Genomic DNA, 18,104 nt, shown 5'->3' with positions numbered 1-18,104 from the left:
AACAGCGTTAGGCGATATTTTCACATAACCTATATTCGTGATCTGTGCGATGGTGCGAATTTGTTTTTTGTGTCAGAAAAAGACAGCAAAGAATGGAAATTTTGCAATGCACAAGTAAATATCTTACACGTAAAATGTGTATTTATAAAATGTTATACTTATTTTCTCTAATTCAACTTATTTGCATAGCATTATTACATTAGATTTACTGTAACACATGATTGGATTATCAAGCAGTTAACAGCATGATGGAATAAATAATAATTATTTGTAGATTTCCAAAAGAGGTGAGCATTCGGGCACAGTGGTTGCATGCCTGCAAATTATCTGACAAGGACAATGTGATGCATATACACATTTGCTCCGATCACTTTGTACCGAGTGATTATAAAAATAGCATAGAACTGTGTTGCAGAAAGTGGTTATTGAAACCAGGAGCAGTGCTTTCCATTAATGTTCCAAATGGTTTAATGAAAAAGAATATTAAGCGCGACCTACTTAATAAAACTTTTAATCGCATTGGCATTTCGTTTTCGAATAATGTGATGGATAATCATATATTATCTCAAGACATTTTAGATAATCATCGCAGTCAGTTGTGCAAAAATATTATAGAATTATACCTTAACATTCGATTATTTTACGAAGCCCATAAAATATCTGAAAAAAAAGTTTATCTTCAAAATAAATACACAAAATTAATATTATTTAATCACGACTAATTGTGTAAAGATATTCATAAAAATGTAACATTATATATACGTAACCGATTAAAAGAAATTGTGGACATAAGCGCAATCTATATTTTATCCTACATTTCACAAATTCAAAAAACCCAAGTAAAATGTATTTCTTATAATTTTACATTAAATTTGATCCGATCTAATATGTACGTCTTTTATGTACTTACTTATGTACCATCATTTCTCTTTTCTGAAAAAGATTACTGATGAGATGATTTATTTCATGAAGATTTGAAGAAATATTTACGAGATATTTTATGTTGAAATACGTCAGATTAAAACATAAAATATTTCGTATTCCATTTTTGTCTATTTTACTCGTACAACTTTTTACGCTGAATATTCTGAGGAATCGATGTAAATTAAATTTTAGGATCGTTCCATTTAAAACAGTAATAATGACTTGCTTGAACTATCAAAAACGCTTCTACATAAAAAGATTACATTTTCCAATTCCATATCTTATTCTCGAGATATTTTAGAACGTCAATTAAAATGAAAAACTCTGCATCTATAATTTCAATCTTTCTCTTCAAATATTATTATTTGTTAATTAACATTTATCCGTCAGAGGTACGTTGCGAATAAACATTCGGGCGCGACCGGGTAATGTTTTCTCTGTTTCGCGTTCTTTCCGTTTTATTTTCTAATGCTTTGTCTCTCGCTCACACTCACTCAATAGACGCGCCTGCGCATAATGAGGCTTGACCGTCCATGCCCATATTTGGAATTCGTGCATCTCTCTTTTATGGGGCTCGTCCCTCTCATTGTGAAGATACGAGACTAGCAATATAGGAGTATTACATATCTGAGTTTACGTGACGTAATTGCGACATAGGGGGGGCTAACTATCATTGGCACAGTTACGAAAACTTTGTAATTTTTTTTTAAATTAACGAAAAATGTACAAACGATAAAAATCATAGTACATTCATGTACAAACAATGTACAATCCGAATATATAAATGTTTTTACGATTTGCGTTAGGGGGGGGGGGGGCAACTATATAGACCCATAGATATCGGAAGATAGAGATGGAGCGTGAGTACAGTATTTAGACAAGGGGGGTGAAGCCACTTAGGGACGAGCGACGAGGTAAACTGTGAGCACTTTCTATTGGATGGAATGGTGCGCGTGCGTAATGGCGTTTAATACGAAATAGGATTCCTGCCGACCACACGCGGAAATGCTTGCCGCGCGACAAAAGAGAACGTGGTAGTCAATCAATTTATCATAAGTGATAGATTTATAAAGCAGAAACCTATATTTTTTTTCTAATATCTCTGAATGCTAGTATTACACAGCTATATATGTTTAATAAAAACAGTAATTGAATTTGTTACATTTTACGTTAAAACGTCAACCTTTTTTTAAATAATAAATAATACCATGATAAAAGGGCCACTAATAATAATGATTATTTTAAAATGTATTGCAAACTTTTATTCAAATTTAAATAATTACAATCGATATATATGTATTTTTAATAGAGACTTCATACATATACACTTTACTATAAAAGTATAAATATTATTACAAGCTTGTTTATTGGCAAAGTACATAGTCATATATAAAATACTTTTTTAGGAACATAGTCATAAGATATAACATAGATATAATAATACTCTTTTTTTTGAAAACATAAATATACTGTAAAGTTAAAAAATATATTAGCTATTATAATTATATATGTTAGATAAAGTTAGTTAAATTTATAATAAATCTTACAGATAACTTTATTAAAGAAAATAATATAGATTCAAACGCTTTTTACCATAGACATTTTTGAATATGTCCATGCTTTTTACATACCCTTGAACAATACAATTTTATTAAATAGATGACGTTTGCTTTTAGATTTATCTATAGAATTCAATGTTATATAATGTAATCTGATTTTGATATAGTTTTGAGCAATGGCCCGAATTAAATGTACAACATGATTTTTTAAAGGAGACTGATCAAATGTATGTTCTCGTAATGAATAAAATAAATTAGTATCAAGGAACGATTTCAACACATTATTAGTAAGATATGTTTCATAAAATTTTTTAGTTATAAATCCATTTGTGCTTACTTGAATTGCGTGTCTTATTATTCTTTCGCATTTATTACAAATTGTAATAACGTCTTTTGATGGTTGTATTAATGCTCCTTGTCTATTTTTTACAGAAATCAAATTATTATTATGATCATCAGTGTCTGTTAAAACATGAAGACATTCTTCGCAATGTAATTTTTTTTTCAATTGTTTTACAACATAGCCTGCTATATATTCAATAACATTTTCAGCGAATTCTGAAATTTCTCTAATATCTATTACATAATTATGATCGACAAAAGCATGAAATCGATTTCTATCTTCATTTGTGGTAATAGTTGCATCATCAATCAAACGTGATAAACGTGAGGTCATATTTATTATATCTTCAGATTTGGATATTTTATTAGCTGAGGAAGCATGTAAAATTGAAATCTGTTCCAATGAAATACAATTGCCATTTCGTTCATTACGCAATTCAGTGTGCACTATTATTTTTTTTAAAGCTGCTTTAAATTGACGTGTGGTAGGATTGTTATTATGTCCTCCGTGATGTCTTATACAACCAAAAAATAACTCCACATGATCCTGACTAATTTTATAGAATGGAATATATTTTAAAAGTTTTTTCTTTTTGCACATTTCGTTATATAATACTATCGCGCTATTGATACATATAAGGAAACCTAGAAATGTTTTTTTTCGAGTATGAATTAAAAGCTGGCCATTTATTGTTTTTAAGGATAAAATATAATCTTTAATTTCTTTTAATTTATTAACTATTAATTTTGCGTTTTGCTCATTTAAAGGTTGTTTAAATCCGTGTTGTTTTATATTTTTTGAGTTGAAAATATCAAATAAGTCATTAAATATACGTAAAAATTTTATTGTTCCCTGACAGGATTGAAATTCCTTTAATTGCAAATTATCTTTACAAAACAAAAGTGAATTTGCAACAGACGTACTAAAAATTTGTGCTGCTAACCAAACCTTCATTTTTTGATTGTGATAATCAATATGAAACTTCCGTAACTTATTCCCTAAATGCATATCTTCAGATTGTTGAAAAGCATGTAATGTTTCCAAGTCAGACCATTTTATTTGTTCTCCATTTCCATCAATTATAATTTTTATATCTCCGATAACATTACGTATCAATTTCAACATATGACAAGGGTCAAGGAAAGCAACAATAATTTCCCCTATATCAGGATGTTGAAATGACGTCTGCAATGATATTATATCATCAAAATTGCATCCAAGATATTTAAATGCACTAATATTAGAACTCAAACCATCACATGTAACAGATATAACTTTCATGCCTGTATTATTAATAGCAGATATGCATTGCAATATTAAATTACTTTTCATCTCACTTGATATTTTGTTAATTAAAAAATAAGCAATAGGTATTTTCCATGCTTCATTCATGCACACAATCATAATAACTAAAGCTTTGCTTGCAAGACTATTGTCTTCGGAAATAATGTTATCACCCATATCCGTGTACCCACAAAATTTTGTACCGTCAAATTCTACATGCTGTTTAATTGCCATTTCATCGAAAATTATAGAACCTAGTAATGGATAATTAACATTATTTACACGTTGCCTTATATAATTTAAAGCTTCCGAAATAATGCCAGGTTCTCCATGAATGCTCCCATACCATTTAGTGATAGTTTTTGGATGTGGCAAACAGAAATTGAATTTTGAACGAACATATTCATATGCACGCGGAGAATAATAGTGCAACGTCAAAGCAAAAACGCGAAACTGTTCATCATATTGTCTAGGCACACGTTTTGCATGCATTATTCGATTAAATATATTACTTGACTCACTAAATGATTGTAGAGTATCAGCTTGCTCCACATTTAATAAGTTTGTTTTTTTCAATTGATTCAGCATATCCTTAATTGTAGTAATCTGTTTTGTTTTTCGACGTACATTTTGTTGCAAATTACGTATTCTTCTTTTATAATTTTTTTTCAATAATTCGATTCTCTTCCTTAGTCTGCATTTCTCGAGAGAATTATATATTATATCATGACAAGTCATGGTTGCTTTTTCTTTGGTAGAAGTTGAAGGTATTGCTAAAAATAAAAATAATATTAACATCTCATTTGGAACAAACTAATTGCAATTGCATGTACTTTTATATATATTATATGAAATAATTATAATTATAATTTTTTTATGATTATAATATTTATAACAGTTTCTAAATTAATCATCTTTTTCTTTTACCTATAGAACTATCCGTACTCGATAAAATATTAACACTTGTTGGTGAAATTGATGCCAGACTTATCTCCAGATTCAAGTTTTCTTCTACGTTAGACATATTGTCAGATATATTTGTTTTGATTTCAAGATTAGAGGTATATCATACATTCCTGTGGGAGAATGTATAAATGTATTATTTACAGATAACTTTTCTCCTTCATGTTCCTAAAATATTTAAATACAAATAATCCAAAATTAATTACATTTAGAGAAAGCGAGAGAGGGAGAGAGAGAGAGAAATACTTAAATATAAATATTTATTTTTATTTTATACTTGTATAACTATTGGTAATGCATTCCTAGAGAGTCTAGCAATCGAAGTTCCTTTCTCATAGTCTTTTTCTTTAAAATGATCAGAACATATGCGTGCTGCCGCAGGAATGGATACTGCATCTAATTTTAAAATATCAATCCACAAGTTCCGAATCGCTGGATCTTTCGGAAAACTATACAAATTAAAGCATTTACAATTATAATTATTAAATTAATATTTAAAGAAGCATATATATATATATATATATATATATATATATGCCTGTATGTGAATTTTGAATCGGGCAGGTTGGGCGCTATATTAATTTTTAGTTTCTTGTAGATTCTGTGGTAAGATAGGTGACGCTGCAAACACGGTTAATATAGAGACCCTCTAATAAGAGACTGGCCAACTTGACAGTTGCAACCATGTTTCAGCAAAATTCTGCGAGAGAGACAGGAATATATACACTAGAGAATCTCTAGTGTATATATTCCTGTCTCTCTCGCAGAATTTTGCTGAAACATGGTTGCAACTGTCAAGTTGGCCAGTCTCTTATTAGAGGGTCTCTATATTAACCGTGTTTGCAGCGTCACCTATCTTACCACAGAATCTACAAGAAACTAAAAATTAATATAGCGCCCAACCTGCCCGATTCAAAATTCACATACAGGCATATATATATATATATATATATATATATATATGCTTCTTTAAATATTAATTTAATAATTATAATTGTAAATGCTTTAATTTGTATAGTTTTCCGAAAGATCCAGCGATTCGGAACTAGAGAATCTCTAGTGTATATATTCCTGTCTCTCTCGCAGAATTTTGCTGAAACATGGTTGCAACTGTCAAGTTGGCCAGTCTCTTATTAGAGGGTCTCTAGGTTAATACAGGCTGCGTTCCGTAAAATGCATATGCGCGCAAGTATCTATAGTAAACGTAACGTATACTAAGGTACATGCGCACATATGCGCTTTACGGAACGCAGCCACAAAATACACGGGAGTTGATCAGCCCTGGCTTCTCTCTGTACATACACTCACACCACGCGCGCACACATACATACGCATGCATGCACCACGCATCGTTGACAGTATTTTCGCAAGCGCAGTGCTGTTAATTTGACAGTTTTGCTAGTTTCGCTCGTAATATATTGCAAATTCGACCGAGACTGACGTCTCTTTTCTTTAACAGGTAAATATTCTTTTTTTTTTTATTATGAACAATACCAAGAGATAAAAAAAACATTTACACATTTATTTAGCCGTCAATGTTATCTTGCATACAATTCACATTTTATCGTAAGGAAGAATATTTACTCGTATATGTGGGTGTGCTTTAAAAAGAATACATCGATGCTTTTTTAAATTCGCATTTTGTTTTGGATATTTTAACTTTCTCTAGCATGTATTGCTTTAAAGAACAACAATATGTTGACGTTTGATACAAGTTACACAATCCGTTTACTTGGCAAAATCGCGATGTATTGGCTGACGTTTACGGTGTGACATGTGTAGGGTGCAAAGTGATAACAATAGGTGTGTGTTTACGTATGTTTATCTATTTTTATATTAATTAAAATACATAATTATTTTTTTCATATATATATGTTCTATTTTAATTTAAAAAATAAATAAGGTTAGAAAATAGCGTAATCAGTAAGTTTATTACATTAGCTGATGCAACCTGTATCACTTGTTAGTTTTGAGTTCAAGGGTGACTGTTATCTATGTGTATTTGTTGCAGATTATAAAAATGGTATTTGGATTTGAAAAATGGCTGAGTGTTAGATTTCACTCAAAAGTGTAATCCAAATTTCAAGTGCCACAGTTATGTATGTGCAAATACTAGTAATTTGCGGAAGAAGATTTGGATTTAAATATTGGAAAATGCTTGTAATGGATGCTTGTATACAAGAAAGATAAATAATTGAATAAGATTTGCTGTGACAAATAATAGAGATCAACAAATAACAATTATTTAGTTTTGAAGCATTTGTATCAATTGCTCGATATTATGTCAGGAACTGGGTCTATCATATCGCAAGCCATTGCTCATCTGCCAGAGAAAGAACATGGATTTGTCCCAACTGTAGACTATTCTAGTATCAGAGGAAAGGTATATAAAAATACGTATTTATATTAAATATTATATTCAAAATACTTTACAACTATTGCTGTGAATATATACAGATTATTTTACATTTTAGAATGTCTTAGTCAGCCCATCTGAGGATCAATATGAGCTATTGTTGAGAAGGTTGAATGAAAGGATTCAGGATGGAGGCAGCGAGACAATTTTTGATATTGGTATTGCTGAAGGTAAGTATCAAAGAGATAAAAGGGAAAGATGTATGTATAATCGCTCAATATGTATAATTATAATACGTTAACTGAAAATTTTTGAATCTTGAATAATTGTTATGCTTTTAGATGGTTCCGAGGATGGCTTAAAGGAAGATGAGTATGAAGCATCGGTTGCTACTTTACAGTCTCTCGCTGCAACACTGGAAGCAGATTGTGTGCTTCTACGGCAAAGTAAAGTGGATCATGGTCTTACGGGACAGTATCTAGTGAGAAGACGTCTAGATCAGCAAGATTTCTTAGAGATCAGGTTTTTATTTAATAATATAACACTTTGAATTGTTATTTGGCGTAATATATTAATAATAATTGTCCATAATAGAATATTTTATTAACTGTTTATAGAGTTGCTGTCGTTGGTAACGTGGATGCTGGTAAATCAACGTTATTAGGAGTACTGACTCATGGCGAACTCGACAATGGACGAGGCCTGGCACGTCAAAAATTATTTCGTCATAAACATGAAGCCGAAACAGGACGGACTAGTTCTGTCGGGAATGATATACTTGGATTCGATAGCGTCGGTTAGTATTGAGATATTTTTGCTGCTCGTTCAATATAATTACTTATCACCTCTTGTCATATCATTATTTGCAGGTAACGTAGTTAACAAACCCGAACATGGATCACTAGATTGGGTAAAAATATGTGAAAAGTCCTCGAAAGTAATTACATTCATCGATCTCGCCGGCCATGAGAGATATTTGAAGACAACTGTCTTTGGAATGACTGGACATGCTCCAGACTTTGGTAACATTATATTGTTGTTATAACAATTCGAAATGGAAAATCTGAAAACAAATAATACGACAATAATAAAACAAATTGACGAAAATATTGCCTTTTTTTTGTATTGGTGCCACTTGGCATCGTGTATTTTAAAAAAGCTCCATGAATGCATCATAATCGTAACTCAAAGATTATTTCAGGTATGCTGATGATCGGAGCAAACGCCGGTATTGTAGGAATGACTAAGGAACACTTGGGCCTTGCTTTAGCATTATCCGTACCGGTATTCGTTGTTGTAACAAAAATCGATATGTGTCCACCGAATGTCTTACAGGAAAATCTGAAGCTATTGATAAGGATCCTGAAATCGCCTGGCTGTAGGAAAGTCCCAGTTACAGTAAAGACATCTGATGATGTGGTAGTCAGCGCTACTAATTTTGTTTCAGAACGGTTAGTATATTATTAATATAGATACGTTATCATAAAATACTTCAATGCTATGTTTGCAGGTTGTGTCCAATTTTTCAAGTATCTAACGTATCCGGAGAAAATCTAAATCTTCTCAAGATGTTTCTTAATTTGCTAACTGCAAGAATTACTAGTCATGATGATGAACCTGCTGAGTTTCAAATTGATGACACATACTCTGTACCAGTATGTATTATATTACATGACAGTCTTCCCTTCCTCCCTCTTCCCATATATATGTACGACATGGATATTTAAAATTAAAAATTTCAGGGTGTCGGTACAGTGGTGTCTGGTACAACTTTGAAAGGTATTATAAAATTAAATGATACTTTACTATTAGGACCTGATCCGCTAGGCCGTTTCACACCTATAGCAGTCAAAAGCATCCATCGAAAAAGAATGCCTGTCCGCGAGGTGAGAGGTGGACAAACAGCTAGTTTCGCCCTAAAAAAGATCAAACGATCGCACATTCGTAAAGGCATGGTAATGGTCGCACCTGCGCTTAATCCACAAGCCTGTTGGGAATTCGAGGGTGAAATTTTGGTACTGCATCATCCTACAACAATTAGCTCACGCTATCAGGCAATGGGTAATTATCTTGACTGATTAACGTGTATACATTACGTATCCTCATTATATACATATCAATTGTCACAATTATTGCAGTACATTGTGGCAGCATAAGACAAACTGCTTCTATATTGTCCATGTCCCAGGATTGTTTGAGAACAGGCGATAAAGCTTTAGTGCACTTTAGATTTATTAAACACCCTGAGTACATAAAACCTGGACAGAGAATGGTGTTTAGAGAGGGTCGTACTAAAGCAGTAGGAAATGTAGTGAATCTTATATCACATTCGAATAATACAACCACACAGGCATCCAGAAATAATAAACCGAATAAAACATCGCAGGGTCGGCAGAACACAAACATGCAGGTATAGTTAGTGCAATATGCAATTTAATAAAATTAAAATCATTTTTTTATACATAGGTGCATGAATAAGTTCGTTTTAATACAAGACGCAAAAATACATGAATAAACATTATACCGCGATAGACATCGGAAATAACTGAAGCCGACTCGATGATCGAAGCGCAAACGGCCAAACAAGAAAATGTTCCGCAAAGATCTGGATTAAATCAGAACAAAAAAGGCAGAGGTCGAAAAGGAGGACGATCTCATAATGCTATCAACAGTATTCAGCCTTTAGCAGAACAAAATCCTGCAAAAGTATGAGAGCTATCAATGTACAAAGAACATAATATCAATGCTCTTATAACTTTCTACTGCGTACAAGTTTCTCAAAGTGATACAACGCAAAATTGTAAAATTCTTTTTTCCAAAAGTAAGAAAAAAATACTTTAAAAAGAATATACAAACATATATATTGTGCTATAAATTAGAGTACAAACACTCTTTCACATTTCGACTTATTAATTACATCAAAAAGATATTCTTTTAAAAATATGACAAGATACAATAACGATATTTATGAATCATTTTATTTTTCTAAGAGACATATATGTCTTACATCAGTGTTATATACAGATTAAAAAAGCATTATACGGAGCATATGCACATTAGAGTGGAACGAAAAAAATGAATTTTGAGATATCGTTTTACAACTTAGAGAAAAGTTGTCTCTCGTATGCAGTAAACTACGTGCAAAATTTGAGCGAAATCGGACAACACTCTCGCCACAAAACAGTTGTGTATGTGCACGCGCGCGTGTGTGTAATATAAAATTGACCGTTTTGGGGCGAGATTACTGCATATGAGAGGCAACTTTTCCCGAAGTTGCAAAACGATATTTTAAAATTTTTGTTTCGTTCTATTTTTATACTATAGATAAAACTGACCGTTTTGAAACGAAAGATATTGTCCGATTTCGCTCAAATTTTGTACATAGTTTACTGCATATGAGAGGCAACTTTTCCCTAAGTTGTAAAATAATATTTCAAAATTCACTTTTTTCATTTCACCCTAATGCACATGTACCTCAGTTTCGAAGGTATAAACCATATGCAATGGATTCATACAAGAGAGCGTGAACAGATCTTTTTTTTGTCTTCTGAATTTAATAGTAATATATGAAATATGATGGATGCTATATTCTTTATTGTAACAATATATATCTACATTTAAATCCATATTGTATAAGATTTCTATAAAGAAGAATATATGAATTCTGTCACCTTTGTCCATTTTCAATGCAATACATTTTACACTGGAATCTTAAACAGAGATGTATAATATTCCAAATATAAGAAAAAAATTTCTTACTGTGTGTTAGACATATCTATTCCTTAATAAATAATTTACTTGTTTCAGAATATATATTTTTTTAATTCGTCATTACACAATAATTGAGCAATTAATTTAAATATAATTTTATTCAATGTATTGTGATCAGAAATAAATTAACACATGCCATATTGCCAATCCGAAAGATTATTGCCCAAGGCTTTCTTCCTTTAAATTTGCTTGATTGTTAATTTCATTTCTTTATTGAGTTTCTAGATTCTAAGGAACACATCATATTACACTGATAAAGATCTACTATGTAACTTGATATTTTATTTAAATCAGATTTAAAATTTTTTCTATCTTAAAGTAAAAAAACATCGAAAGAATATGTATAATTATATTTCAGTCATAGTTGTAAATTAATAAACAACCACTTATGTCTCGATTTATTATCAATCGTATTATTAATCGTATTAAAAATATTCTTTTTAACAAAAATGTTTTACAAAGAAAACGCAGTGGAACACGTCCGTGATCATAGGATAGTAATCCAGTTTAATGCAATTAGGCATCTTAATAAATACGTTGAGAAAATAAAAATCTTATTTAATTAAATAGAATGTTTTCTTATATTATTACATTATTATTATTTTATTAATATTTCTCTTTTTTACATACATTATTAAGGATTCTTCTGTTATAGTCTAGTATAGGAACTATATACATAAAATTTGGCAGAGATACTAAAAAATCAATCTATATAGATTATTTAGGTGAATTTCTCTTAAATTCATCTTTTGCTTTTTCTAACTGTCGTTTTAATTGTTCAGTAATATCTTTCAATTGTTTAACAAATTCTCGTGGACTAGAAAGAGTGCGATGTGTTCCATGAATCATACCTGTCCTAATTAGTATATATACTACAAATTGTGCACTTTGTCTAATTGGTTTAGATTCTGCTAGTCTATTAATCAATTGTTCATTATTTAATAAGTACTGGAAAAAAGCTCTTAAAAAACGCATTTTTGAAAAATGTAGAAAATTATTTTTTTTATATTTTCACAAATAGGTGTACGTATTTATACTTTTGGTATCTCAAATGTACATGTATTACGATATTTTAACAGAAGCTCACGTTTCAATCTTAATTGCTTGCGTAAAGTTTCGAGTTTCTGTAATTGTTCTTCTTTGCTGTACTCTATTCCTGGTAATCTTTTAATCTAAAAAGCATAATATTATTTTAAAAAACTTATATAAGAATATTTGAATGTATTTTTAGACAAGAATTATATAACATAATGAAATTGTACGATATACTGACCTGTGATCTTGCAGAATCTAATTTCTTCTGTAATTCTAAAATCTTATGACTAGTATCTTGTGATTCTTTCGCCTTTTGTGTGGTATCATGGGGATCTTTTTCAACACTAAAAATGGCAACAGAGCATTGTTTTATATTATACCAAAGAATAAATTGTATTAAATATATTTGATCACTATATATATATAAAATCAGATTGTGTGAGTTTTGAAAGTTTCTACAAGTTTATTATTTAAGTTACAACTGTTAAAAAAATGTATTGACAGGGTAATATTTATATACTTTATTATTAGTAGTAAATGAATAAAATTCATAAAATCAATAAATTTTTTCTTCAATTTTTCAATTCAATTTCAGGTTATGTATTGATCATTTGTCCGTTAACAATTCGTTCAAACGTGAATATCGAAACAAAACTTTTTTGCTTGAAAAATACATACCTACGAATAATTTCATAAATCAGCGGTAATATCTCTATATCTAAATCGTCGACAGTAAATTGTGTCCGTAAAGAGTCATCTTCTGCCAACTCTACCGTCTCCATTACGTCGCATCGTATGATCAAAGAGGATAGAATAGAGTGGAAGGTCTCATAAGAGCGTAATGTATTTTTGCGTATATAGTCTTCAGTGCCTTCTCGTGAGCAGTGTTGCTAGACGGGACGCTTTTTTTCACGAACGCACTTGAGAATCGGCCTCAACGGTGTACTAATTGAGGAAAAAAAAGGGCACTTGTAGACCCTTCTATTAAAAAATTATTAGAAAATTTTGTTTATCGTTAAAAAGTGATAAAAAGTAATAAAATAATAATAAATTAAACGCATGTAAATATTATGTTTATTTTTATAATAATAAAATAATTAATAATATTAATAAAAAATAAGCTAAAAAAGGAAAGGATGTTTAAATAATTGTTAATAACATTTTAATAACAATAAAATATTTTATTTGGCAGAATTATTTTCCCGCTTTGCAAGAACTTCTTTAATAATATTGGTGCACTTTGATCGAGCCAGTGAAAGATCTTGCACGATTGAAGAATCTATACAAATGTCTTTTAACAAAGGAACTAAGTGATTTGCGGTATAAAGAGCAACGTTATGTTCAGAATAAAAAGCTGCTAATTTAATTTTGGCTCGTTTAACGTTTTCAATATGAGAATTTTTGGAATTGGCTTTGGCTTTGACTTATTTGAGAATTACTGTCACAATTTTTAATATGTTTAGCCCTTTGTGAATGTCGTATTAAATCTGATTTACAGCATCTAATGGTAATATTGCACAAGTTACAAATTGCCTTATTTTCCGTAGGATGAGGAGCCAGCCATCCTTTAAATAAATCGTCAGCTAACCAAGAATTTTGAAAATTTTTAATATGCGTCTTTTTAATGGCTCCTTTTGAACTATCCATATTTCGCGTAACAAAAAATACATATAAATATATATATGATATAAATATTATTATTTTTTACATGTACTCACCTAACTTTCTCCTATAGCCTGTCAAACGTCTAACTTTTCGCGCCAGCACCCAACACTATAAGCCGTATACACCGCTGGATTCATATAGCGTTTTCGATTATACAGGATTTGAACGACCCAGGGTTGATCAATCACTATTTTACTATAAATGCAAGTCTTTCATTGGTGGAGAGGTTGCAATGACGTCATTAACCAACCCTGGGTCGTTCAAATCCTGTATAATCGAAAACGCTAATAGCTGCAGCGCTGCGCATGCGCGAGAAAAAACGTCCCGTCTAACAACACTGCTCGTGAGTCTGATGCCTAACTTAATATCCCCTGCTCCTTGAGCGCTCACTGAACAGTTATAGTCACGAAGGACCTGGAGAGTAGAGACCCTCTAATAAGCTTAGAACATATATACTGGAAGGGGCATAACCTATCTAAATATACATAACAAAAGTGTCCCCTACATCTATCTATCCTTGTCTGTACGAAATCGGTCAATGCCACTGATATGTATACATGGATAGCTGATGAGCGCTGCCATTGAGTAAAAAGAAACAGGAGGGAGCATATACTAGCCAGGACTAGGTAAATCCGCGGACGGATGTACGTCATGGCAGCCATCTTGAGCGACCACTTTTTGAAAGTGAGAGGGAATGCTCGAGCATAGCGGCAAGCGGCATACCGTACGCCGTACGCATTAATATGCAGTGTATAGTCTTTTATGCAACAGTGTATGGAAATAAACGATCAAAATGGTATACTGTAGAGCTTGTGGCATAACAGCAGCAGCTCGAAATCGTGGAATAACGTTTCATCGGTTAGTATTATCAACAATAATGAGATTTTTATTTTGAAAATTATAATCATATGTATAGTATTGTGAAATTGTAGATTCACAATAATTACTAAATAATTTTCACTCACAAACAGGTTTCCGAAAAATCCGGATCAAAGAAATGCATGGATAAATTTTTGTAAGGACGAAGGATTTAATATAAATTTAGATTTTAGATTTTAACATTGCTCTTATGGAAATACTGCACGAGTGCAATTCTAATGAAAAACGCCATTAAAATTTGGTATTATTGTTGCATATTATAGTAATTTTCTTTTAATTGTACATTATTTCCTAATTAAACATAACAAGTCATTCAATATTGGCGCCCTTGAGCGGCCATCTTGAGCGACCACTTTATATAGTCACTTCCGTCTGCACTTTTACGACCAAACGCTCCCTCCTGTTTCTTTTTACTCAATGCTGCTATCGCGTCTGTAATTGAACGTCAGCCATCTTAGATGGAAATTTTCACGCAGCGCATTAACAGTGATGAACAGTGATTCTCGAGCAGTGAGTAGTGCAGCTGAATTGATTGTTTATATAAAAATAATATATATTGTTGTCGTCAAAATGAGGCGTTGTTGTTTTTGTAATGCTACGGAAAATAAAACAATAAACCGTACATTTCACAAGTCTATATAATATATAATACAATTTTTTGAATTAATATTGTATGTTACAGATAGGTTATGTTTGCGTACATAATAAAATAAATGTTGCAATTATTTTATTAATCAATTCTAATGCACTTATGCATTCGTATATTTTTTTAAGCATCAGTTTTTATATGTATCATTTTTATAAATTTTATACTGACTTGAGTAACTTTAAATAAAATTGTATTATACATATATTAAAATATTTACAATAAATTTATTAAAATTTTAATTTTAATTCAACATAAATTTGAATAAAATTTTATAAATAAAACAAATAAGTGAAATAATTATGGCATTTAATTAATAATAAATATAATACAAGATATATATATATAAGACATTATATGTTTAAAGTTCCCACGTGAAATTTCTTTCTAATATGGCGGATTTTCCGAAGACGGAATTTTTGTGCAAGAACAAAGACATCGGCTATCCATGTATACATATCAGTGGTCAATGCGCTTGCGCGAATGAATAACTGCTTAAAGGTACGTTCCACTTCGCGATCGCAACGCTTGTGGAATCATTTTATCTTTGTTTTTCATCGAAAGTTAAAGAAAGATAGATAATGTTCGCAAGCGTTGCGATCACCAAGTGGAACTCAGCCTAAGTTGAAAGTAGAAAGATTTAAAATAGGTGGAAGGCATTTGAAAATTTGATTATAACAATTTATTCTTTAAGTTATATTATAATATAATTGCAATATATTATAAATTATATATAATAATATGTAGTAATATGTAATAATAATCTTGCGAAATAAAATAAAAATAATGATGCACATAACCAAAAACAAATACTGTAATGAACAATAATTATATACAGGATGTACAGGATGAATTAAAATAAGATAACAAACTTTGAGGAGCAAAACCAAACATGAAAAAAAATTTGACATCAACATATGTTCGTCAAACCCACTGTTACTAATATAAAATATATATTATTAATGAAAAATAAAAAAGTAATATTTATTATTATGTAATATTCTCGCTCCTCTAAAGTTTGTTATCTTATTTTAATTATATCTTGTATATATAGTAACTAGTACAATAAAAATTATTATAATAAATAATAAAAAAAATATTTAAAAACTTCATTGATGTTTAAATAGTATTAGTTTTGTATACTTTTTTATGATTATTTCTTTAGACTTGATTATATTGGAAGGCTTGTCATAGATAAGCTTGTCTAGTTTGTCATCACACACATCAACATAATCGACACATGCGTATTGCAATAAAATGTACAGACAAGGATAGATAGATGTTGAGGACCAAGATCTATACAGGGTGTCTGGCAATAATCGCCCCACCGGTCATATACAGGTAGAGGAGGTCAAATCGAGTAGAAAAGTCCTTTACCATTTTTTAATTTTCATAATAAGTACTGAGTAATTAACGAAAAAAGATCGGCGAATCCGCGCGAGTAAAGCGCGCGCGGTGAGAAGGACGTCCCACTGCTACGCGATCACTAGGACACAAGGATCTAGCGTTACGCGCCGCTCGTATGTTGCCATTGTCATTTGTAGAGCGCTCCTCCCAACGCTTCATCGCGCGCCTAGTGATCGCATAGCAGTGGGATGTCCTTCTCGCTGCGCGCGCTTTACTTGCACGGATTCACCAATCTTTTTTCGTTAATTACTTAGTACTTATTACAAAAATCAAAAAATGGTAAAGGACTTTTCTACTCGATTTGACCTCCTCTACCTGTATATAACCGGTGGGGCGATTATTGCCAGACACCCTGTAGAGAGAAGGTTACCTCATGCGCAAAGAAGGACGAGCGGCAAGAGGGGCAAATGCAGAGAGGGACGAGCGGCAAGAGGGGCAATGATGATCTCATCGGCAAACAGAAGCTATCTCAGACAGCTACTGTTTGTCAATGAGATCATCATGCTCTCCCCTTCCTTCATCGCCCCTCGCCATCAAGCTGTTTCTAGCTCCCCCCTTACTTCATCATCCCTCGCCCACAACCGGTTTTCCTGAAGTAACCTTCTCTCTATAGATCTTGGTTGAGGACAACGGCAAGTCAGCTATGCCCCTTCCAGTATATATGTTCTAAGCTAATAAGGTAGTTTTCCACCAATGAGACACAAATAGACACAGTGTCAGACACTGGAGAGTTGTGTAAGGCTGCTTGTTGGAACATCATTTAATTCTCAGTACAGCCAGTAGTTCGCGCTTTATATAAGTAATAGTGATTTTTCTCGTATAACTTAATTCTTACACCTCTTTATACAGCTTTTTTATAACAAAGTTTTTAAAAATTATAAAGAAAAAAAAAAATTAAAAATTGTGTATTAATTGCATAATAAATATAATTTACAAAAATTAATTTTGTGCTTGATAATTTTTATGAAACAATACACACAGTATGAGCAAAATAAAACATTATCTTTATTATTTTTTATTTTGTACAAAATGTAAATTAAATATTTTAATTTTTCAAATAAATAACAATAATATATTTATTTGTCGATTAATGGAAAAATCTAATTTAATTATTAGTTTTACTTCTTCAAATAGTAGTTTGAATGAATCAAGTGGTTTATGACTCAAATAAATGTACACTGAATATTTTCTGCGATTACAGAAGAAATTTCATTTCTTGTTGTCTTTACCTACATACATGCAGTGTTTCAATTTTTACAACTTGAAATTTCT

General features: G+C 31.3%; 2 protein-coding genes and 1 long non-coding RNA gene across 3 annotated transcripts; 1 reads left to right on the top strand and 2 right to left on the bottom strand.

Moving 5' to 3' along the window:
• Positions 1-2,388: 2,388 nt before the first annotated feature.
• Positions 2,389-5,186, bottom strand: LOC136998618 (uncharacterized). Its single transcript, XR_010889204.1, has 3 exons — positions 5,038-5,186; positions 4,632-4,883; positions 2,389-4,011 (listed from the first exon to the last, which is right to left on the bottom strand). It is a non-coding gene; the product is annotated as an uncharacterized lncRNA (long non-coding RNA).
• Positions 5,187-6,323: 1,137 nt separating this feature from the next.
• GTPBP1 (GTP-binding protein 1) lies at positions 6,324-11,347 on the top strand. The gene is made up of 11 exons (XM_012371703.2): positions 6,324-6,532; positions 7,085-7,456; positions 7,548-7,659; positions 7,771-7,951; positions 8,047-8,225; positions 8,299-8,451; positions 8,631-8,880; positions 8,940-9,084; positions 9,172-9,490; positions 9,568-9,839; positions 9,962-11,347. The coding sequence occupies exons 2-11, from the start codon at positions 7,355-7,357 to the stop codon at positions 10,139-10,141; spliced, it is 1,893 nt and encodes a 630-aa protein (XP_012227126.1). The 5' UTR covers positions 6,324-6,532; positions 7,085-7,354; the 3' UTR covers positions 10,142-11,347.
• Positions 11,348-12,174: 827 nt separating this feature from the next.
• On the bottom strand, positions 12,175-13,089 carry MED9 (mediator complex subunit 9). The gene is made up of 3 exons (XM_012371707.2): positions 12,914-13,089; positions 12,474-12,579; positions 12,175-12,372 (listed from the first exon to the last, which is right to left on the bottom strand). The coding sequence occupies exons 1-3, from the start codon at positions 13,015-13,017 to the stop codon at positions 12,232-12,234; spliced, it is 351 nt and encodes a 116-aa protein (XP_012227130.1). The 5' UTR covers positions 13,018-13,089; the 3' UTR covers positions 12,175-12,231.
• Positions 13,090-18,104: the final 5,015 nt, after the last annotated feature.

This window comes from Linepithema humile, chromosome 3 (assembly GCF_040581485.1).
Source record: "Linepithema humile isolate Giens D197 chromosome 3, Lhum_UNIL_v1.0, whole genome shotgun sequence".
NCBI lineage: Eukaryota > Metazoa > Arthropoda > Insecta > Hymenoptera > Formicidae > Linepithema > Linepithema humile.
This window is presented reverse-complemented; position numbering and strand designations above follow the sequence as displayed.